General features: G+C 41.3%; 1 protein-coding gene across 2 annotated transcripts in view; it reads right to left on the minus strand.

The window, feature by feature from the left end:
• wnt7bb (wingless-type MMTV integration site family, member 7Bb) overlaps positions 1 to 13,994 on the minus strand; it is a 32,874-nt gene extending 18,880 nt beyond the window's left edge. Inside the window, exons 1-2 of one of the 2 annotated variants that reach the window (XM_059336000.1) lie at positions 13,854 to 13,994; positions 6,554 to 6,780 (exon numbers count right to left, since the gene is read on the minus strand). In XM_059336000.1, the coding sequence (XP_059191983.1) occupies positions 6,554 to 6,780; positions 13,854 to 13,924 (298 nt within the window). In that variant the 5' untranslated portion in view covers positions 13,925 to 13,994. Of the gene's footprint in view, positions 1 to 6,553; positions 6,781 to 11,456; positions 11,725 to 13,853 lie in introns of those variants that run through there. The other variant, XM_059336001.1, reaches the window with a different exon arrangement.
• Between the last annotated feature and the right edge of the window lie 11,093 nt (positions 13,995 to 25,087).

Genomic DNA, 25,087 nt, shown 5'->3' on the forward strand with positions numbered 1-25,087 from the left:
GACAGAAATATTTAAAATAGAATGATTCATCCAGAAACCAGGCCAAGGCTTATGATTGGAGGATTGACCATGTTCTTATCCTGACCCCCCCCACCCCATCCCTCCTCAAACCTCCTTTCCTCCCTGACTCGCTGATGGATTTGTCTCTAATTTCATTATTACTTCTTAATAGACTGCAACAAGCCACTCAATAACACCCATTTCTGTTAGCACAGGATAATTCATTCCACATTTTTTACAGACTGAAAGTACCAACTCATGCCAGCACCGTAGCAGGGCACAAGCAGAGGACCGCTAAATCTGCTTTTGCAGAGGAAACAGAGACGAACTTAAATTGCCAGTTTCAAATCTCACTGCGAGGTTTATGGTGTTGTTCACCAATTTGTCAGAGCATAATAAGGCAGCCAACACTCTTTTGCACAAAACTGAGAAGCTGCTGAGGGATAGAGCTGCAACAAGAATGGGGATGCTTTCATTTTTCCATCAATCCGTCCACCCTCAAATCTTGTGTTCATTCAACAGGGAAGGAGCCAGCAGAAGCCATCTTCTGAACTGAATACACTTTCTGTTTACAGTAGAAGAGTGAAATAAATATCAAATGACCGGCCTTTGAAACTGAACCACCTCTGCTGAATGAAGATATCTCAGGCTCTGTAATGCTCAATAACCCAACTATTAATGTGTGCTCTCTTGGAAAGCCAATGTAATACCATGGAGAAGCTCCAGAACAGAAAGACTGCCTCCAAGAGCAGGCAGCACAGAGAGAATGCATTAGACTTGCGGTCGGCTGATCTTTAGTTCTTGAAAAAATGCCGACATCTCCTCCCTCCAGTCCAAAACTAAGACTGGATCACAGAGCGGGGGGAAAGGTTTAGTGTTCATAATTTGGGGGATTTGAATGAAAAACTTAAATGGGAGCGGAACGGGAATAGCTTTTCCCCTGTACTTGATTATGATGATGTGGGAATTTGCAGATTCGGAGAAGGGATTGGAACATTTTGTTGAAGGGGTGTATTCCATGATTTCATATGCCATGCTAAAGAATTCCATAATACACACAGACATGGTCAGAAAACATGGTAACATCTTTAATCGCGAGCAACAAACACTGGAAACTATCACAAATTGAGGATGTCGTGTGCGAGCCGATGGCAGTTTGACAATAAGGTGTTGAGAGAAAAAAACGCTAAATCGCCCAATTTTGGCAGTGGAGTTTCTGCAGTAGCTGTGGCTTCTGTGGTCTCCCACGATGACCTAGTGGGACACTGCAAAACTGAACGAGCGCTGTCAGTTCTCAACCAGCAGCCTTCCTTAGCAACCAGCAGCCTTAGAGTGAACAGCCACAGAGTTAAACTTTAACAATTATGTATCTTCGTGCTAACAAAATAAGGAAAAGGCTGAAAAACTCATTAATGGTTAAGTAGTGAAACTGAATGAGTGGAACTCTCTAAGAACGATCTGAAGCCAAATATCTTGGCTCCTGAAAATATCTTTTCAGGAGCTGCACATATTAAGTTTTTATCTGATATTTATTCTATTAGTGCTATTAGCTTAGTGTGTGGTGGCTGGAGAAGTGCCAGTTTGCCTGCTCGACCCTGCCCAAGTGCCCTTGAGCAAGACCCTCAACTGTTCAGGGTGCCATCCTGTAAGGCAGTCCCCTCACTCTGGCATCTCTCTATACATAATGCATGTGTATGTGTGCAGGTCCTGCTTGTGCATGTGTGTCTTTTGGGCAAAACAACAACAACAACAGACTGAAAAAATTGAATTTCCCCTTGCAGGATTATTAAAGAACACCTTCATCCTTCTTCCTCTATTACTGCAAGATGACGTACATCTCAACTACAGCCATAATATTGAACTATTGTCCTATTTCACACAGAACTGCAGGTACAGGATGCCTGTACGTTACACCATTGTATATATCGGCTTTTTCAAGAAAAAAAATAGTGCCAAGTGAAACTGGTTTCTGATATGCATGAGAGCCATTGTTTTGTGGGGGAATGGGTGACCTGTTAGTGTAGTTTTGTGGTGTAAAATCTTGTAGTTTTGTGACCTTGGAGCTATCTATTCCATCATCGGAAACTGGCCAGAAGTCGATACCAGAGCTCGGAAAGTAAGCTAATAGCTGTAAGGTTCAGAAGTTAATATAATTTATATTTGACTAAAATATGCTTTTACAATGTTATCATTTTCATTAATTGGCTGTTTGTGTATTTATATTGCACATTTATTATTTACATATTTACATGTTGATATGTGAAAGCTGCGTCTTTAAGACAGTTTAGGACTGGCTTCTGATTGGTTGATTCAGTCTGGTGGATGTGAGAAACCAGGAAGTGAAGTTGTATTGAAGTTTGGTTACTGAGTAAAAAGGCTGTTTGAGAAAGTCATCTGTCTCCATCTTGCTGTCTCTCCTTATAAAGTGAGATCCAACCACCACACATTGAACCCTCACGTTACATAGCTTTGCATCCACTACACTACTGATAAGAATTTTATACAACTTAATGTCCAAAATCCCGAACTATCCCTTTAATATGTGTAAAAAAAAAAAAAAATCTGAGGCCAGTGCCACTCCAGATAACTAGACTTCTTCTTCTGGAATACTCTGTGCTGTTTAAAACAAGCCAGGTTGACTATAGATTGATGTAGAAAGTCAACTGGCACAGCCGCTGCACTTCATCTATAATCTGTAGGATGATTCATTTCATTCATTCATTTAAAGATGGTGATGGTGGCTGGCACAGCTGACTTTTGACTGGTTTTAACAGTTGAACATATCTTTCATACTAGCATGGCAGTAACCTGTACACATCACTAGGCAGCAATGATGAAAATAAAATCAATAATTTCATAATTTGGGTAATAATTAGGATCATTATGAAAAAGTCCACTCTGTTGACAGTGCAAATGGATACAACATTAAAGGTGTTTTTCTTTTCCTCATATAATAAAGTGGATTAGATCATGAATGTGATTACACAAGTATAAATCTCACTACTCATCTTATCTCTAATATGTTCCCTAAATAAATACTTTTGTGCAGAAATGATCATTGTAGCATTGGTGATCAAGAGTTTTGTGATCATTTCTGGGTGTCTGTGTGGTAAAAATCTATTTTTAAACTATTTTAAATGTACAATATCATAACTCCCTTATCAGGTAACATTAACATACCTGTGTGAGCTGAAAAAAAAAAAGCTTAGAAGAGATTTGTCACGTCTCCAGAATGATGTACTGGGAGGATTTCTCACTTCAAGCCAATTCAATACGACACTACTTTCTGTGTAACTGATGTTCCAGCAAGTTAGTGAATTTATTGTTCATCTCTGGACCTTTGGCTTGCTTTTTACAACAGTTTATCAAAAACACATTTATTAAACAAATAATATTTGTGTGTGATTGGGTGTGTGTTCTGGTTTTGATCTGTCATTTGCCAGTGCATTTATTGACAGAAATAATTCATATAAATGTTAAAACGTGTACTTGAACTCCCTTTTTTTGGTATTCGTTTAGCGCTTGAAGTTTTTTAGGGCCAGTGTTAGCTTCTAAAACCATGAACCCACATCCAGATCACAAAACCAGCACGTAAGCCTCTGTTTAGACAGTTTACCGACCCGACGGACAAAGAGCTGCTGTGTGCGCCTCAGTACAGCCATGGGTTCCACATTATATGCCAACACTGTCAAGAGGCACAAACGACGCGACATTTTCTTCCTTTTTGCCCCCGTGGAGTAGAGGAACAAATCTATTCAGTTGAAGGAGAGAGGAAGAACCCACCGCGGTTAGAGTTTATACAAATCATCAACAACAGAGCCAACGACACACAGATGGGGCCATAGAATCCAATAGAAGTGTTCTTGTGATTATCCTCAAAGATGTTTAAATAATAATTTTATAATTGATTATATAATATTACCTATGTATGTGATTTAAATGCAACAACTGAAGGTCAGATTTATAGTGATTGTCATGTAGAATAAAAAAAGCAGAAAAATAAGTGTTTTTCCCCCTTGTTATTTTCTTGTCTTTGTAAATCTGTCGTGGGAACCCCGAGCGAAAAACCAGTTCCCTACTGGTCTAAAAATAAGATGTCATCGTTGGAATACTTTATTGAGAAGGCCACCAAGTCCCATCATTATTGGACAATCATGGCAGGCCCAGTAGTCATCGCTCTCTGACCAGAACTGGACACCAATGTGCTCGGCGCGGGCATTTATTTGTGCCGATCCACTATGGAAACCAAACAGAGGCGAGGATTAAATTCAGATGACGCCACTTTGGGATGTCACATCACTGAAAAGTGGAAGATCCCAAGAGGGGTTAAATGGCCTTAACCTGATTGAGCTCATGTAACTTTGCATGTGCATCAGATACACAAGATGCTTCTACATCCCCATTAGAGAACAAAAACTTTGCAAATTAGTAGATTTTTATCCTACAAAGTGCTTTAGGTAACCAGTACAATGCGTAAAAACACAAACATCAGTCCGGCAGAGTAGACACACAGATGCTTCTGCTGGAGCCGTGCCTAATATCATTCCCAAATATATACGCCCTTCAAAAAGGGCATAAAAGAAGAGAATAAAAGGAGCAGGAAAGGGGATGTTGAGTGTTGAGGAAAACAACATGAGCTCCATTACAAAAGAAAGCACCACATTCACAACAAAGAAAAAATGCTTTTGGAGAGGGAGCTGGAGCTAATTCAGCTACTCCTTAAGAGGAGTGATTGTTAACAGAGCCACTGGATTAAATGCACAGCCGAACCACAACATAATGGCAACAAAGCATCTTCTAAATGAAAGGAAATATATAAAAGTATCTGTAAAACAAAAAGCGACGCAAAAGAGTTTTTTGCGGAGAGCCAAGTCTCTCAAACAAAAGAATCGTAAATGTAAATGTTTGTCTGCTTAAGGTCTTTTTTTCTGCATGTATGTGCACAGCCAGGCATGGACACAACCAATTTAGCCCGATTAACAACAGATGTGTCCATCTATTTTGGTTCAACATGCGTTCTCTGCAATAACACCATTAGTTGTCTCCTCATTTGCGATATCATTTTTCAACCATACGTTTTCTCCATTAGGGCTTCAGTGCCTTTCGGTAGCTTTTCCATAACTTTGGCATAGCCAGCAATGGTCGGCATGCTGCTAACCAACAGCCTCGTTGCAGGACCTGGATCAACAGAAACCAGAGTGTGCTGGAGAAATACAACATTGTCAACTGAAAAGAGGACAACTAAGATGGGCTGGAATCGGCAGTATATGAAGTCTTCTTGAGCAATGCCAACGCGGACGGTTATACAATAGAGAGTCAAAGAGGCTGTGTGTTGCTGGTTTGAGTTTTGACTGTGTGATGTGTGCAGCTTGGGTTTGGCTTGTGGAAAGCCATATTTCATGGGGCTCACAAGGTCGGGGGCTGGTACCACATTTTTTGATACTGTTTCTTAAAACTGAGACAATAGGATGGCTTGAAAATGTGCATTATGTAACATCTGTTCCCTCTTCAAGAGGAAAGTCACTGGTATTATCACTGAGGGTTTCATTATCATTACCAAATGACAATCAGTGATCACAGGCTGCTAAAACAAAGTTCTCTATCCTCTGCTTTGCACCCCACACACACAGCATCCAAGTTGTAATCAATTTTTTGTCATGTGTTTTCAATGTTCAATTACTCATTTTATAATCCGCTGAGAACAACCCGCACACACACACACACACACACTTGTGAAGATCCATCACTCGTAATACTCTTAAGCAATGACCGTTTCCCTTACACAACATTCCAAACCTTAGCGTCATGAACCCTGATACTCCCCTAAAACAGCTTCAACATTACAAAAACATGATTCTGCACAACAATGCCTCATATGTGCTGGAGTCCGTTTGATCCAGTGCATCACTAGAGCTGAATTTTACTCAAACTGAAGATATAATTGAGTGCAAGATGCCATTTTCATGGCTGCATCCTCAAATATAAAGTAAAGTCATAATTTAACATGCATGTACCTAATAGAGTTTGAATCTTCACCCTGAAGGTATATCAATCAAAAGTTAGACTGTATTAAAACCTATTTTTGTGGCCCTAAATCTTATATTAATAATTTTAGGTTTATTTTGTGCTATTCCTAAATAGAACCATGTTTAATTAAATTACCACAACCCAATTAATACACAGAAACAGAGGGATAATATTTGCTCCAGGCTCCCTTAGTAGATTAAAAAGGTCAGCTAGTCATGCTACAGAACATGCATTTGTCATGATCTTAATGACTTCATGATCTGAGTCCTGTGGGGTAGAAGAAGTCTCTGAATGACTGTATGAATGTAAATACACCTAAATTCATCCTTATTCTTACAAAACTTGCTCACAAAAGAATTGATTTCTGGCAGAAATGACTTACTTAATATCACTTATTTTCTCACTCAATAACAGCTGAAGCTCAATTAAGTTCCAGCAACGAGCACTATATAGCAGCACACATATACAGATACACACACATGCAGACACTGTGCCCTTTCCCTTTTGTCATAGAACCCAGACTGACCTACTCGCAGCTCCTGACCGAAGACTGTCCTTTCCCCCAGCGCCGAACAGTTCCATCGTCCATACCGGAACTGGTACTGACACTCATTGATGCCCATCTGGGCGCCTTCGCCCACAACAATGATGGCGTCCGGGCGGCTCTGGCAGATGGCCCGCTGGCGAGGTGCCAGCCCGGGAATCTTGTTGCAGATGATGTTGGCACCCAGAGCCACCACCGAGGACAGGGCCCTGCCAAAATAAGAGAAACACACCACGCACAGACTCAGTTAGAACCTCCAGAGGATGGTCAGACTGACTCATTTATGTGAGACTCTCCAGAACAGGATTCAATTCAACCAGTGATTGATGCACGTTCCGTAGTGATGTGAAAGCTGTACTACATGAAAGGATTGCTATTTAATGGATTAGAGGTAAATCAAAAACTTGAAAACTTAACCCAAAACATAAAAAAAACATACTTGCTAAAACAGCGCAAAGAGAGAAAACAAGATGCTTATTTGACTACTGACAACGCCATTCCACATGGGTTTGGATAGTGGTAGTTTGAGTAATGAGTTGGGGTTTTGTGTTAATTGTTAGGTAACATAGTGGTGTGAATCACTGCCAGACTTGCCTCTTACGAAAATATATACACACTTGCTCAGTGTCTTGCGATGTGGATGTGTGCTTCACTCACCAACCAAATATCAAATAAAATATTATTTTTTATGATTTGTGTGATTATGTGTTTTAAAAGTTATTCAGGGTGTAAAGTGCTGCCTATAAATCTCCTGAAGACTGCTTTTACTTCAGCCACATCCTAAGATTGGTTTGCATGGAAAATATGTACGGTTTTTAACACTAGCCGCCTTAATGCAAAGGGTATTAATGTGCTGTATAGTAAATAACACAGTCCTCCTCAGGGAGACAGTCATCACATCTGATCTTTCGATGTGATAATATCAAAACATGTGTTAAAGATAGCTTTGCAACCACTGAGAAAGCCAAAACAGATTACAGCTAAACAAAGCGCTGACTTTCTCCACAACTCTGTTTATAGCCCTCAAAACCATGTAGATACATACTTTTCAAACATGTCAGAGACGGGGGAGCCATAAACGAGCGTGGAGGCATACGCCAGCTTTGAAGTATGACGTCGACCTCCAAAGGCTTCACCACAAACGGGGCAAACCAAACGCAGGCAAGTTGTGTGTCAGCAAATAGTGATGGCGGCGCAAGAGGAGTGAAAAGAAAGAATGGGCGAGGGGGAGAGACACAATGATTTCTGTGGATTTTAGGTCACAGTGATCTTAGTAGCAGTACCCCCTGACTAAGAACAAAGATAAGCTCGTTGATTAGAAATGGCCCTCGGACAATCACGCTCCGTTTCCTGCTGGTTGCTTGAGTTTCTCCACAAAGACAGAGAAACATAAATTTCAATTTCAAACACATAAGTTCAAATAAATCCTAACGGCAGCGAGACAAGTATCTGTTACCAGACTGAGGACGACGCACATTCTCTCGGCCTTCTCGGTGCAGTCCGGGGAACGCAACAGAGTGCATAAAAAGGGAAAGTGCTATTGTGTAAACTGTTGATTTTTTTGCAAACTCTGCTCTAAGTTACAACAAAAATCAAACTGAACTAAGAAGTTTTTTCAGTTACAGTCATTTTGTTCTGCAAAACGTGTCACTTCCAAAATGAAAACCAGAAAAGCATCAGGTGCATTGAGTGTCTGCAGTAAACACTGAGACCTGCTGCTGCTGCTTTAATACCCTCTTTGCTCTCTCTGCTGTTAAACAGGCTTGAACTCCCCTGACCCTCTTTGACCCTCCGCTGTATATGTGGTTGTTCATGGCAACAATGACATGTAGTCTGTACGAAACAAAAGGTCAGGCTCATTAAGACAAGTAATGTGCAACTGGGGAAATCCAATGTCTGGCATAATGCATGTTACGGGTGAATGGAACTGGTTTGTTTACGTAAATCCAAACGCAGTAAAGTAGATTTGAGTCTTTTATACCTCTGATATTTTTAAATGCATCACTTTAAAGGCTAATACAAGAGCACACTGATATTTTCAAGTCTGACACACAGACCTCCTGCCCCCCTCTTGGTGCTTTCTCATGTCATTCACCTGCTAATTCACAGAATCACAGTGTCTACCACGGGCAACCCAAACCATCAGACAACACCAAACAGAGAATTCCAGAGCTAAGCTTTTAAATCCCTGAAATCATCAAAGTGCACAAATGCGATTCTGTTTGCTTAGCGTATACTCTGTGTGTACGCCAGCGGCTTGGGGACAGCTCAGCACCAGTCACAGATCCACCATCTGATAGACTGCCAACACAAACCTTGGAAGTCTGATTTTATGTAGTAGGTACAACCCTGATTCCAAAAAGGTTAGGATGTCGTCTAAAAGGCAAATAAACGGAATGGGTTTTTTTTTTAACTGATGTGTTTTAGCGACATGCTAAACAAGCACGACTGCAGAAACTAGAAGATGTTACCTGTAAAGGGAAGCCTGCAGTTTGGACTGATAGTTTTTCTGGCTAAATTTTCTTTTAGACTGATCCTTCGCCTTCCTCTACACCTAAACCTACCTGGCCAGGTGGGTTTTAAGAAGTTAACATTCGAACTGAACTTTTGTTTTATAAATATAAACTCTGAACTCAGAATGTGATCTATTCTGTTATAATTTTGCACGTTATGGCATCTTCTTTGGAGCAGGGTAGTATTACACAAATGATCTGATGTATAAAGAGATGCAAACTGTTCACTGTTTGATTGATCATTGATATCATCACAGCTGTGATAGACATTCGTTTTTTTCTATTTTTATAAAGCAACAGGTGGCATGACTTTTGGTCAATTTTTGTTGCAAAGATAGTGAAAGTGCATATCAAAAATTGTAAGTAAATCTCTGAAATTAAGAGCCCATATTAGAGTTATATGTTCATTTAAATGTTTATGTTGTTGGATTGACGGATAATCAATAAACACTGTGTGCATAAGAGACCTACAGGTGACACAAATCTTTATCCTTTATAATTTGAAATTATTTTTGACAAAACATGGGTTATATGAATCACAAAATGTGTGATTTAACGGATAAACGTGATGGCAAACTGCCTCTGCCAGTTTCACACGACACATACAATCATTTTCTTTGGAAAAAATCATGATTTGAAAAAATCAAACCAGCAGCAGTTTGAGCGCTGAGGAGCTTACAGAGTCTATCACAGGGTACTTTGGCCTAAGAGAAACTGTAGTCCACGTCATGGCATATAGCATGCTCACAGCCACCTACTCCATCACATGGAACACTTTGAACCTAACTGACACACTATTAAGCTCCCAGGCATGCATCTTCTACCGAGGAATGCACTCTCAAAAATGCCTGAGACACAACTTAACTAAATCGAGAGAATTAATGCTCTTCTTCTTTTTTCCAAGAGCAGGAAATTAACGCTTATTTTAGTGCTGAATGTGATTTTCCTCTTTTGCAAATAAGATGATTAAGAGTGCACTTAAGGTGTTTAAATCACAACAAAATCCTATTTACATTTGTTTTTAATTATATCTGCGTGTCAGACACTGGTTAGGCCAGGGTGGTATGAACACATCAGAGTGAAAATGGTCAGATTATTGCCATTGGAACATTAAGTGCGAAATTCCTCGATATTGAAGTGTGAGGTGTGCAACGGTCCAAATGATCTACGTGGTCAGATCCTTTTGCTAACGGCTCATTTGCCACACACAGCTCTACAAATTTTACACTTTAACAAACCAAAACATGAGCTGTGCAGCTTTAAAGGAAGGGGCATGACATTTTTTTTAAATCCATACAGAAAAGCTCTCCTCCTAACGTACTTTTGTGGTTAATGCTCAACATAAAACATACTTAAATAATCAAAACAAACAATGGTATGTCGTTTTAATGCGCAAACCATTACTATACTTAGCAGTGTAGACCACTTTTAACAGAAAAACCAGAAACCACATCTATTTTAGCATCAGGTTTGGGGTCTCCGGGCAGCAGAGGAAGGAGCGAGGGAGCATGGCTGAGTAATTATTCTGGAAGCTTTAAGAAAGCCTCCTGCAAGAGCAATTCCCGTTTAATTCAAAGCCGCAGCAGCGCATTATAGCGTCAATCACGTGCATGTTTGCAGGCAGATATGCTATGATGTGGGTTTCAAATGATAACATCGAAATACTGAGAATTAACCAGAGATGAGGTAATGCTCGGAGATAATCTTTCACACGCTCTGACAGGTTAACGGTGCGTAAAAAGTGCCCATATTGTGTTAAATTATCCTCACAGGGAAAAATCTCAACATCCAATTGTCTTGAACATCTCTGCCACTCTGTGGCCAAAATGATTCTATGTAGCAGTTACCAAAATGTTTTCTGATCTTGTAGAATATTTGCAAAAAACGACAGCTTCACACAAACCAGCACTGCTTACTCACAAGACATGCCCATCCGCCTGCACACTGCGCATTAGCGCGTTCGGGTTTTCACATAATTAGTTTATTCCCACGTGGATCATTCCCCCGGTTAATACATCCGCCGACGGACACTCTACTGAATTTACGCGTGTATAACATTAGGAAGTGTGTGAAAAATATTCCAGAATTAAATCCCATTTAAGTTGCTACGCCTGCTCCCTGTGCCGTTACAGTCTGGTGACACAATATTAACAACTTCAAATGAATCTCCAACGTGTGGACGCAGAGAAGTAAAGAAATTCATATCTGAACCGGCGTTTAAAGATTAGTGAAAAAAGGAAATGTAGCTCGTTGTCCGGTAAGAAAGCTGCACGGAAGCAAAACCAAAACCCCGTGCGTCTTTGTGCTGCTGAGGACGAGCGCGCGCACTCTGTGAAGTTAATTAAGGACCCCGTTAATTGGCTCAAACTTACAGGTAGCTGCCACTCGTCAGGATCAGGAAGATCTGCGGATAATAGACTGACAGCAGTACACTGCGTGACGAGAAGATGATCATGATGACATTGAGCAAATGGCCACGTTCGGATTGAGTGAGACGACGCGGACAGGATGAAAAAAACTCCCTTAATTCCCCGGGTTTAAGTCCCTTTAGCACAAAATCAAAAAAAGAAGGTGCTGCTGTGCGTCTCCTTGTCTTTGGTGCGGTGGCTCTACGCAGCTCCAAGCTCCCAGGGCCGTGTGTGCGCTGAGATTGGCTCTGTCATCTCTCAGCGGCGGAGGCTGTTACACAGTACTGTGGGTTCCCGAGCCGGAATGATGATGGTTTTAGGGATTTTGCATGGCAGAAAAGTGCCTCTCTCCACTCTCATGAGAGTCGTGCCTGCCATTGGGCAGGGAGAGACACTGCTATCCGCCCACTTTGCCACAGCGGGACAATAGGGTGACACTGATCCGATCCCCCCGTTGGACGTGCAGGAGGGTTTCATTCATCATCACACCCCCTCACACCTCCACCCCTCGACCTCCACCCCACCCCTCCATCCAGCCAAAAATAAACAAACATAGACGCTGGCTGCTCGAGCCTCGCACCATCATCGCAGCTCCATGTGCACAAAATCAGCACATTTCTCTGGCAGGACGTGTCATTCTGAATCAACAAGTTGGTGTCACATTAAAGTAGAGAAATCCTCATAATATAACAGATATATTTCTCAGAATATTCTGGGAGAGTGGACATAAAGCGTCATTATCCTGCTGACAAGTGTCCTAGAATATTCTGGGGACCTATGTCCTTTTAGAACTTTTACCATAATATTTCACGAGGAGATATATAAAATAAAGCATATGTGTGGTGCTCAATTATGAGTTTCAGGGACGTTATTATTTCCTGGGGTAACACAATAATATTCATTTAGGCGTCGGCAATATTTCTGCTCTGTCTGGTGCGCCCTGGTGGTATTTGATGCTGTACAATTGTGTAATAATCCACTCAGATTTAAAGATTTCTAAAGGTGAAGGTATAAAAAAATTGCACTCCTGTTGCCTGAGATTGGATCTGAGCCGAGAAATAAAATACTTGCGGAGATTTTGTTGGAGAGCTTTTATCGCCTCAGCATCGTGCCTCTCACTCAACACCTGCAGGCTCCAGCCATTGTAAATGAAGAGGGTACCATGAAAGATTTGGTTAAAAAGGAGGGGTGGAAGGAATGAGCTAACTGCTCCGGCTCAGTAAAAACACGGAGATGGGTGACTTCTTTACCCCACCGTGTTGTGGAGCTACTGTCATGTGATATGAGCATCTGTGGAACTTGAAGTCATTTACACGCTTCACTCCACATGAGGTGCTCACAGGGAGGGCTGACACTTTTTTTTTTCTTGTTTGGTTCATTGTGGCTGCAGGAATCTATCAAATCAGTATAAGAAACTTAAATGGGTTTGTACATAATCAAATATATTGCAGTTAATAACAAATTACTTATTTCCAAATGTAGTGTTGCATAAAGGTTGACTAATTATATTGTTGAATAATCTGCAAAAAAATAAATAAATCAAAAAAGTTAAAATTACTATATAGATTTGGTGCGTTTATCACACACTGTATCGCCTTGTGCACTGTTATATATTTACCTGTATAACTTCACAGCCACGGGGCTTATCATAAATTTGGTGCATAATAGATTAAAGTTATAGTTAAGTTTCAGGGAAGTGTTTTATAGTAGATAAACATTAACCGCCCCATGCATGCACACCGTGTACAAAAATACAACAACTTCCCACATGAGAAATAATTCGTCATAATTCTAATGTTTGTCTATGGGGGTCCTAATATGATCGCGCACGAGAGGCTGCCGCTGAGTATGAATGGATAGAAGTCCTTCTGTTTATACATCAAGGTGAGGTATTGCAAAACAGGTAAAAACTCCGTCTGGCCGATGGAATGTGGAAATACAACTCAGTGTGCCGCTATTAATGAAGGTATGCAGGGTGAGCTGGATCTGGAGCAATGACAGCGGCTCAAATTATCTTGTGCGACAAAAGGAGCAGGAGTCTCATGAGGTGAACTAAGTAGCTCTTTGATAGCGAATACGAATCGATCTTATTGTGTGCTGGCATGAGACCTGATCTCCCACTTTTACGCACGACACATTCCCCAGGTGCAGGCGTTTGGATATAATCTTTTTCTTTCTTTTTTTTAAAATACACCTGTTAAAAAGTGATTTTTTTTACATCATGCTTAAGTGTGAGGTCAGAGGGCAGCTTTCCTGTAAATTGTATAATAGTCAAGAGTGTCGCAATGAATTTCATAATCAGGTTTGCGCATGTGAAGAAAAACAGTCTACGCATGTAATCACAGGTAATGAAAAACTCACCCAAGTCTGAGGTATATGATGCCAAAACACAGGAACACGTAGAGACTCCGCTTTCGGAGGGGTTTGTGCATGATCGTTCCCACTTTGTCCAGAGGCCATGCACTGTAACATAAAGTGGTCACACGCTTTCCCGTTCACATTGGCAGCTCTCCCTAACCCTTCCAGATGCACGTATACCGCCTATTTTCCGCGACGTGAAGCTGAAGCGCCTTGGAAATGTTCGACCGTGTGAAATCCATGGTCCAAGCAGTACAGGTGAGATGCTGATGACGACCTGAAAAGGTGGCTAACAACTCCAAAATGAAACTCGAGAGAGGGTCGGACTTGAAAGGTGAATGAGTTCTTGGAGGAAGTGCCTCCTATTCGTCCTTACTTTCACGGTAGAGCCTAATTAACGATTCCCATTTGCTGCGCCATTCAGGTAGAAAAAAAACTAGTTGCACTTACTGCAGTGCCCTGTCAGCCCTGTTTTGTTTAAAGCTTTTGTGCATCGCTCGCTGATATCTGAAGACATCTTAAACGCAGTCCATGTTACTAACTATCAGCCAGGTACTCTAATACAGGTAACAAAAGGGCTACACGCCTCCTCCTCCTCCAGCATGGATATGCAGGGAATGGGGACGGGCTTCCAGCCTGAGCTCAACACGTGTAGTTGTTGTACAGAAAACTAAAAGAAAACCAAGTGAAATGGCCTTTTATAGGCCTGTGGCCCGGACTAGGCTGGTGCCTTGCAACATTGGGCATTGCCCCACCAGTGCGGGCTCTCCGGATGGGCTCCACCACAACAGTAAGCCCCATAAAGTTAAACAGACGAGGACTGGCTTTCCAGCTGCATGAATAAAGATGAGAATTGCATGACTAATAATGACTAATAATAATGAACTGGAGTCATGATAAATATGTGTCAGTGGAGGTTCTGTCAGTCACTTTGATTTACAGTACAATGCATGAAGTAAACAATATAAACAAAACAGCAATATTCCCATTACTTGGGCTTGACTCAGAAAGATGTAAATTTTGTGCAGATGTTCAGAATACAGAGTCAATTCCTATGGGAGCTATAATTTGACTAAGAAGACTCCCTCTGGTGGCAACAAAACACTGCTGAACTGATCTGGTGAAATATACACTGAAAGCCTCTGCAGTCCTCCTGCATGGCAGTCAAGAAATACATAATAAAAGAATAAAATAAAGTGGGCGCTCTACAGAAAGTTTGAAGACAAAAATGCATTAATGTTTGTGTTACAAATAATGAAATGTAGTTTAGGGACCTTTTTCATCCTGACTATTATATATAAGATAAATTATAAATAAGATCACCCTCTTCATGCAAGGGCCTTAAATTTAAGTGTTGTAGTAGGACTTTTGCAGGAAGTTAAAAGTAAGTGCTATTACACTAAATACCATCTACTTATCACTGTTTTTCTTTCATCAACATCCCAATAAATTTGTCTTAAGTGGGGAGAAAATCTAATATAAAGATATGTGTTGACTATAACCAAGGTGATATTATTTTGACAAGGCCGCTCTGATTTTCAACCCCTTTTTCATCCACACAAATTAAGTCAAGTTATTTTCCTGCAGCAAACAACACTCATCCGGATACTTTCCTCTGCTTTGCTAGTCAGAAATATAAGCAACCTCATTCTCTTCTCTCCAAATTTTATAGTTTAGTTCAATTTTTTAAAAGAGCACATAAACCATCAGTTCAGTGTATTTCCAAGAAACTACATGAAAAACGGCTAACGTGTTGTAATAATGATGGCATAAACTAAAATTACAGACATGAGCTATCAGAGCGAAGAGACTGCCGGGCTGTTGTTGACCACGAGAAACAGACAAAACCGCAGAGACCTTTGTTTCAAGACATCCCTGCATTGTGGTTTCAAGGCCTTTTCCTTCAAAACATGCCCATCAAAATTCCAGATGGATTTTAGAAATAATGAAAGTCAACATGCGGGCCCAGGGTGACATAAAAAAAGACATGTATTTGATGTCTACCCCGTAACAGATGGTCTTGTTTGTCTTCAAATGTACATAGCTCATCGTCGAGGCCTGGGTGGGGATGGTCCTGTTTAGTTTAATTAAAATGTTCAAAGAGCCAACACTTTTTTATTAAAGCAGGATCAAGACTAGGGACAGTGTGCGTCAGCGTTATTTGTCACCCGCCATTGTCATTACAGACGTGTCGCACACATCCACACTTGCTCGTCGGTGGTGCACACATTCCTGTGCACGCTAACACACATTATCTGTCTCTCCGTGTACACACATACAGTGAGCATGCATACAGACTCACAAATCAAACCGTAGACACTAGCACCGTGGACACACAGGGAGACTCTCACACACACTGTAGCACTTGGGTGGTATGTGGAAGATCTTGTGACACACTGTTTATTTAACTTCAAAAAGCTGAGGCAGGGATGAGAGCATTTGGGTCAGCGAGGACATATCAATCTGAGTAAGTCATACACCACATCACTGCTCGTGCTTTATGCTGCATTACAGGCCATTGTATTTGAAATATTTCCTCTTACAGTCTCCTGAAAGGCGGTCGCTGTCCTCCTTGCTCCGTACTTACCCTCTTCTCAGTCTGCTCTATTACTTTAATAACTGTCAGCTCAACTTTTTTAAAGATTGCACCATTGTGTATCTGTTCCTTTTCATCTGCATGCACTCTGCCCAAACTGTAGAGGGGAAAATGTTGGGAAGACGGGGGGGGAGAGAAGGGGATCATATTTTGGCAAGCCTGGGATGATATGTCGCACTGTCTTTTTGAATATTATTAAGTTCTCTTGACCGACAACTAAATAAGAAAACCCACCGGTTGCCCATGTGTTTGCATGGGAGCTGGTTCAGCTGGAAACAGTGAGAGGGCTGAAATGCAGAGCGTGCCAAACCATGGAGTGGCGTCTGGGGCTGGGTCCACCACATCTACACTGGGCCCCAGGCAAGAGGGGGGGAAACGGCTATTATGCACTCGCAAAGTCCCCCTCTCCATCTCTATCGGCCGTCTCCCTTTAACTCTCTATTCTGCTTGATCTTAACACTTCCGTCAATTAGCCGGACTCAGATTTAGTCAGAGAACATGAAACGGTGAGAGGAAGCAGCCTTAGAGGATTCACAGAGGAACGCTGAGGGAAAGTGACCTTTTAGACCTGGATGTCAGATGTCTCCTTGTACATCTAACTGCAAGGTCAAAGGTTAAACCAACTCTGCCAGTCCTCACATCCTGACCAATGGGTTTGACCTTTTCCTCTCCCCTGTGCAGTCACAGCTGTGCAAGGGGAAGCGGGTGTGGTTTGATTAATTCCTCACCATGCTCGCTGATATATCAGGTACTTGGTGGCTCATTTGTGTGCATGTGTGTGTGCGCACATGCAAACAGATCTGCCAGGCCGGGTCCCCTCGTATCCCAGAGTGCTTCTCACTGGCTGATTAGCTCAGGCTGAAATGCTGCACCATGCCCTCCCGATGGAAAGCAGGTTTTCTGAGGGTTGGCTTTACTAGTGTCCGATACCACTTGGGGGAGCTTGTATAAAGTTTGAACCGAACCTCAAAGGGAGAGCAGTGTTTTTTCTCATGTTAAAAACTTCAAACACTAATTTGCTATGTTGCTATTTTAAATAGGGCTCACTTCTTAGTAAGGCCGCTCGCCAAACTGTCATGGGTGTTTTCCTGATCAGGCCGGGGCTCCGAGACAGAACAGGGAGGCAGGATCACTTTACCCAAATCTGACAGTCTGGGACACCACGCCAAAGCTGTAGCCTCTATTCAAGAGAACACACAGTAAAATGAATGAAATGGCTTAGAGGAAAGAAAAGAGTCCAGTTTCAAATTGGAGAGGCCTGAGAATGACTGAGATTAGGATTTGTTGCTACTGTGCCATGTGTCTAGACCTCACGAGTATGAGAGTGACTGTAGCTGGGTATGTACTGTATGTTTCACAGAAGTAATAAAATATACACTTAATAAATACTGAACGCGATAGTTCAGCGGGAATAAATTATGCTAATACCTCCATCAGCAATATTTGCCTCACAAGACAAAATGATTGATGGTTTGTTTTTCCAACTTCATGTCCTCCGCTCAAATGCTTTTGATTTAAAATTTGCACATGAGCCGGAAACACGATAAATTAAAATCGGAAAATATGTCCATATGCCAATACATCAATTAAATGTAATCCATTGTTGAATGTATGATTTTCCAAAAGTATTTTGTGATTAATCGTTTTAGCTGTTCCTTCCCTATTGTCAGAAACAATAGAGGAAATAAACAGAATATTGAGTAGACGCTGTCAGGGGGATTGAACTGAAGTTCCTCTAAATCTATGAGAAATTCTTATAGCATCAGTGCAGCCATTTCATTCTCTAGACTGATTCGACTGCCCTGACAGCGACTAAGAAATGAGTTGTATGCAGGTGCTTGAATTAAAATCAGATGGATTGGGGGGCATTGTGCCAGCAGATGGGCCTCTCATCATGATAATGGGACGTCGACACATCCTGTAGACTGTAGAGTGTATTTAGGGTACTGTAGGCTACAATACTGTTTTTTTTTTTTTCTTACATCTTTATGGTTACAACCCAGTTTGACCTAATAGAAAATTAGAAGCAAAACTGAGGACAGGGATCGCTAAATGCATGAACAATGCATTTCATCGCTAACAAAATGAAAAACAACAACAAGAAAAGACTGATGTTACAATAAAAAATGCACAGACCACATTCGGTCTCCTTGGTCAGAGAATGGAACCCAGGCATTTACATTCACAATAAAATCTGACAGACATATGGCTTGTGTCTGTAGCAAAGGCCCCAGACCTTGTGTGCAGTGGAGCGAATACAAGCAATACTCTCTGTTGGCCTCTAATAAGCCCGAGGATATGAGAGAAAAGGTCTGAGAACAGACAGAGTCCTCGTCAATTTGGCACTTTGGACGGGATTTCATCTGAAATATTGATATCATGACATGTTCCCTATGTCCAGAAGCAACAATTCAACTGGATAATTGCTGTTTTGTTTTCAAAGTGGCAGCTTGAAGATGAAAAAAAGGCATTATTAAAGCATAAATGACATAAAACAGTAAGTTTGAGGTTTGTTTTACGACATTTAGAGGGCTCTTAGCACTCCAGCATGGCCTATAGTTCTTTAAATAACCATCTTGCATCATTGATTCCAGTGCATATTGGTCTCATTGGTTGAGAGCTATTAGTGAATGTTCTGAGCATGTTTTGCCTCAATGGGCAGGAATATGGATGAGATAACATTGCAAAACTGAATTAGGTATTAACTTTCCTCCCCTTTAGGGTAAACTTTGCGGACACATCAAATGCATGCTTTGGCGTTGGAGTTTACATATCTGTGAAAGTTAAACAGGGAGCATTGACATAAGGTGTGGTTCCATATTTGTATCTGACCGCAGCTATGGACGGGCACAAGTGCACAGACACGTGCACATGCACACACACATGCAAACTCTCTGAACAGCTGGGAGTGTTTGCAGTGTGAGCGGGTCCTTTCGTTCTACTCTCCGTCTCACACAATGACCCATGCACTGTCTGTGTTTGCACTGCACCTAGCTCAAACAGCGCTCGTTTCCGTCCCCTCGCCATTCAAGCACATTCTGAGGCCACGCTTTTGTCAAGACACACACAAACGCTGAAGGCTTGGCCTCAGGTCGCACTCGGAAAAAACAGAGGCCAAGTTCATTGAGAAATCAACCAGAATCTGAGAAATGCACCTGATACATTTTCTCCTCTGGCAATTGATACTGTTTTAGCATTCCAGTCGGGGTCACAGAGATATTAGTTGAGCACTATTTCATTTCCTTAACAATAGCAGTCACAAAAACAAACCTGCTCCCAGGAAGAAGTTGGTACACCAAGTTCACACAGCCGGTGCAAGATTGTTGTCCTCTCTTTCACTCTCTGCTACAGAGGTTATTAAAAAAGAACATGAATAAACTCCAGTCTTTCTTTACAAAATGAACAAAAGGCATTTTTCAAAAAGAGCAATATCTTTTATTGTTTCAAATCACATCATACATTACATTTGCAATTTTTGTTTTGTTTTTTGAAGTCAGATCAGATTTAAAAAAGAGCAGGCCCAACTATTGCTTGCTTTTAATTTTCTCAGAATTTCATTATTCCAGCATAAATCACTGTAGATGAGTGCATCGGCTAAATGTCAAAAATGTAATTTTTTTTAAAAAGCGTTTGGCTATTCTCAATCTGCTCCGTCTCTGCATATGCCATTCCCCTCAATCCATCCATGCTGTTTATCTTCAGCATTGCGTTTGGCAGATTGAGGTTTCTATACCAATGGCCTGATATGTTTGGATATAAGAATGCGGTTTTCCTGTTTTGGCACTGTCAGTGTGTCTTTTCATATACCATCCTGACATCAAACACTGGGTATGTAATATGTAAAGGCCATCTGTGGCGTTCACTCCTTCTCACTGATGGCTTGGCAGCTGTGTAGTGAGGCCTAATAATACCGGCCTGATAGACTGCGGTAAAAAAGAAATGGCACAAAAATGTTTCCTTACAGTGCTGCCTTTTTCAGGAGGCCCGATGTGAAATGATATTCAAGCTAGATTTGTTGTTGATATAAGGGAGCAATTAGCTCGACCAATCATCCTTCAAATCGCATCGTGGCCAAGATGCCAAGATTTCGTGTTACACAATGGTTATACTTCTCCCTGCAGGTTTAAAGCACATGAAATAGCTGTTATTTTGTTGTAACTTATACCTATTACACAATAGAGCTGAAGAATCTATTTTATGTCTGTTTAAATGGTCTTTTATTGCAGCAATAAAACACCGTCCAATTACACGATAAAATCAAAAGAAAAACACCAATTAAGACGTTTGACGAGAAAACCTCAGGTCAACTTAGTAGCTTTTCCCAGAATTTTCAGTTACACCTCACAGCCTTTGTACAAACAGGTGATATGGGACAGAGATTGTAACTCCCGAAATCATGTGGCCAATGGTCCATCTGCTGAAGAGATGATGAGATGCACTCAAAAGCTATGGAATTATGGGTGCATTCAAATGGACAATCAGATGGTCCAATTTCCCAAGTTGGGAACTTGTTTTTCCAACTTTGGTGTGGTCATGAAGTAATAATGTGAAAATAACATGGAGATGGTCTTGTATTTTATTGCTCAGTGTCCAAGCAACATGTTAATTCCCTAAAACCACAAAAAAATGTATTTACCTAACCATTACCTTACCTTTATTTACCTTGTTATCAGGATAAATTCTAGTAAATCACTTTTCTAACTAATCTAGGTCACTAGATGACCTAATAACATATTATATGTGAGCAAAAAATTGAACTGAAATATCTGAAATAAGGTTTGAAGGATGATAATGTCTACTCGGCAGGTTGTGTACCAACATTTTCGCAGACTCTCTGACTTGTTGTTCAAGTAATTTTCCTGATTCCTGCTGAATGTGGGGTAGTAAGCTAGTAAGTGATGGTATGAGCCACATCATTTGTGGCTGTAGTTTCTGTGGCAAGCATAGTGTTTTGCAACTGTCTGCCATAAATGAGGTTGCTGTTAGAGTCAGGAGAGTAGAGTAAGTGCTGTGGACGATAAAGTATCGTTTGTGAAACTGAGCTGTAACACTTAGTGAAGTTTGAGTGAGATTTTTTTGTGAATCTACTTTCAAGGTCAAGAATAAAGTCTCTTACTCATCAACTGAAATTATATTTATATCTAGATATCAGGTAACATGGCGTATTAACTCCCATCATTTCACATGACCAAGTAGCAGAAGAAGATTTTAATACATTTTACCAATTCTTTATCCTACAAGTCCACTGTTCTGCTTCCAGACTGACATATTGTCCAGTTTCAGTGGTAAAATAGAAGATCTCAACTGGGCATACAGCGATTCAAGCTTATTAGATAAATTATATAAAATATAATTCTTGCAATCTGCCTATTTTATCATCCAAAATACAGTTTTGTTTTACCTCATATGTCATTACCGCACATCACTCTCTCAGTGAACATTACTTCTCATCTTGTCCTTATTTAAAACCACGTCACTAACCACACAATTTATCCCAACTGAATATGCCTGCAGCGACAAGAAGCTACAGACGTAACGCAAAAAAAGAGATAACTCAAAATGTGTCTCAAGATCCAAATTAGAAAGAAAATGAATGTCAGTGTCTGCCTCGTGTCTATGAGCTGGACATCCAGCCTCAGGTGGGTTCAGTGTGTCCCGGCTCCCTGGCAGCCTCGGGTTGGGCCTGGCTTCAGGCTGCTTGACAAACACAGGTTCTCTTTGTTGTGTCAGCTACACACTGAACCTTGCAGGGGCCTCACATACACAAAGGAATGTTTGGATGGATCTGTTACACAGCCACACACACTGCTTGTTTGCCTGTTTGACTCCACAACAGTAATCTGACATCTAAATTGGGTCAGGGAGGTTCTTGTAGTATTCAGAGGACGGACAGTGGATGAGGAGGCAGCCAGAGGAGAGGAAATGCTGGGGAGACAGTTAAATTGTTCTGGGTCAGGAGGGTCATAGTCAGAATCACTTAAATTGTCAAGAACAATAAATGCACGAGACGTTGTCCTGGTGACATTGGTGTAAAGACACTGACAACTTTCGGGCTATCAGTTTGCATACTCATACATGTGCTGCAGAGGGCAACCGACACACACAGGCCTCTATGACTTCTTTCTTCTTTTCCGAAATAGTAATGAACTCCTTATGAATGTACCATCTGAGGCCATTTGTCTATTAAGATTGTTTACTTCAGCTTTATCCCGTTCCAAGCTGCTTCAAGGACACCAATCCCACACAATTTGCATGTACAGTCAACACACACTCTATTTCAACCCTCGTCCCGCTCCTGGCCTCCGGTTAACCCCACACTTTTCTTCCTGTGTGTTTTGGTCTGTAAAAGCCCACTTTGTTGTGTCTGAGCAGTGAAGCATCCCAGTGAGCAACGACTTCCTGTGAGAAGTGACTGCTATTTCAACTCCAGAGCGTTGGGCTGCCTGCGGTTTGTCTGTCTGTCGGTCTGTGTGTCTGCCCTCAAGCTTCCCCTCGGCGCGTAGAGGAAGAAGACATTTCCGTGGAGACAGAAGAGTGACAGCCACTGTTGCCAAACCCAGAGCTCCGTGCCGGCAGGCTCAACTCCAATGGAACTGCAAACAGAGAGCATTCTGGGTTGTTTGACAGCGCAGGTCAAAGGGCACCTTAATGTTCCATTGGACTTGGACTGTGGCTGCTCTGTAGGGTTCCTTCCTCCTCTTACTTCTTCTTCACATCATCCTCAGTTCCTTCTTCTGTCTGGTGTCAGGGCTTTGGGTGAAGATGACAACAACGGCTGGCGGACACAGAAGAGGAGCCATCCTCCACACTGAGGCCGGAGCCATTACCTCAGCCGCCACCAGCATGACAATGATATTTTCAGTCATAGCGTAAACCCCGTTGTAAACTGAAGCTGCAGAGACATGAAAGGCTTCCCATTTGGTTTTATTTTGCTGCGGTGCAACACTTTTTTACTACATGCATTCCCTCCGAGAATTAAAAGAACGTCTCCTTTGTTTGGACTATAACAATTAGGCCAAGTGCAAGAGTAAAAGTCATTATCAGCTTCTGATGAGAGGCTGTTGTAAGTGTGAAATGGCAGTATAATGTAAAAGGCATTTATGTGGAAGATGTTAGCATGACTGTAAAAAAAAATCCCACATCACACTGTACCTTAAGAAAAGTCAGTGCTGCAGTTTCTAGAAGTTTGCAGTGATTTTAAGCTAATCAGAGGGGACATCTTTATAGCAGCATTTTCTAGTCTCTGAATTTGGTTGTAACATAACCAAAAGTGACTGTAAGAAAACAGACACCAAAATGTTCTTCCGTTCCCCACACGCTGTTCTTCTGAGTATTTATTTTATTCTTCACAGAATTTATTTGTTTTTGGTCACCTCCATATCTCCTGGAGCCAATATTACACCCGGGAGTGGTTGGCCTGTGAGTGGATTAGGACTTTTCCATTGACCAGCGGTTTGCAGAGGTTATAATCTTGCACCCCAAAGACAGATTTCCCGTTAAGCCCAGGAAAGCTGTCTGACACCACTTACTGGAATTTAGTGGAATTTGTAGCAAACTCTTTCTGGCAGAGACGCACAGAAAGCTCACAGAAAGTGGCAGATAGCAAATGTGGACAATACAATTCCTCTTTTTCGACCAATGGGGCACATGGCCCATAAATTTGTCTTTCCTTTATCTTCATTTAGCTTGAACAGAATAATGGCTCCCAAACGTGCACAGTGCTGGCGCCGCGTGCTGTCGGACAGATAAATCATTCATAACCAAGCGATTAAATATATTGAGGGATATATTGGTGGTTAATGGGTGGTTGGACCCTGGCACTCCTATATGAAATTCAGACTTGACCGCTGTCATCAGGAAGCCATCCGAATGATGATGTCTTTGGGAATGGCTGCCCATCTGTGTGTGGTATAATAAATTAGAGCAATATGTCAAAGAATCAGCTCAGTACATTATAATAGAAATGTGTCTTTATAATCTAAAATGCTGAAAAAAATGGGCACAGCAGTGCTTCTCTCCTGGGTGCTGGTGCAGGCTAAACCACAGTGAATAAATGAAATCAAAGTTCCAGCACACCCCAGGATACCCTTATGGACACTATTTCATTGATAAATTACATTAAAAAAGAATGCGCTTTGCACATTGCTGTTCAAAAGTGCTCTTTCTGTTGTGATCTATATGTCACCATCTCCCTGCTAAAGTCATGCACAAATTACATTTTCTGTTTTGGCATAAAATATGCTTTTAAGTGCAATATTTATAGATATTGCCTTTACTGTGTGCAGTTTCACGGTTATAAGCTTCTAGTGTCTTGTTATTGACGCCTTTGTGAACACAGCTGCCATTGAAATACACTGGAATAAACTTGAAAAACAAAGTGACAGCTGAGTCTTCCCAGTAGATGGAGACAAAGTATGGAGCACAAAATGCTGCACAGTGAGCATGTGTCATTTTGAGTCAGTCTATTTACTGTCTCCCTCAATGGACTTGTAAAGAAAAAAATACGAATGTACACAGGAAATGCGTGAAGTCAGAGGTTTAAAGATTTTTTTTGCAGATTTTAGCTGATTTATAATCAAGCATAAAATTTAAACTGCAAAGGCATTGTAGAAAGGCATGCTGACTGCAGAGTTGCACTCTT

Source organism: Centropristis striata, chromosome 6 (genome assembly GCF_030273125.1).
Source record: "Centropristis striata isolate RG_2023a ecotype Rhode Island chromosome 6, C.striata_1.0, whole genome shotgun sequence".
Lineage (NCBI taxonomy): Eukaryota > Metazoa > Chordata > Actinopteri > Perciformes > Serranidae > Centropristis > Centropristis striata.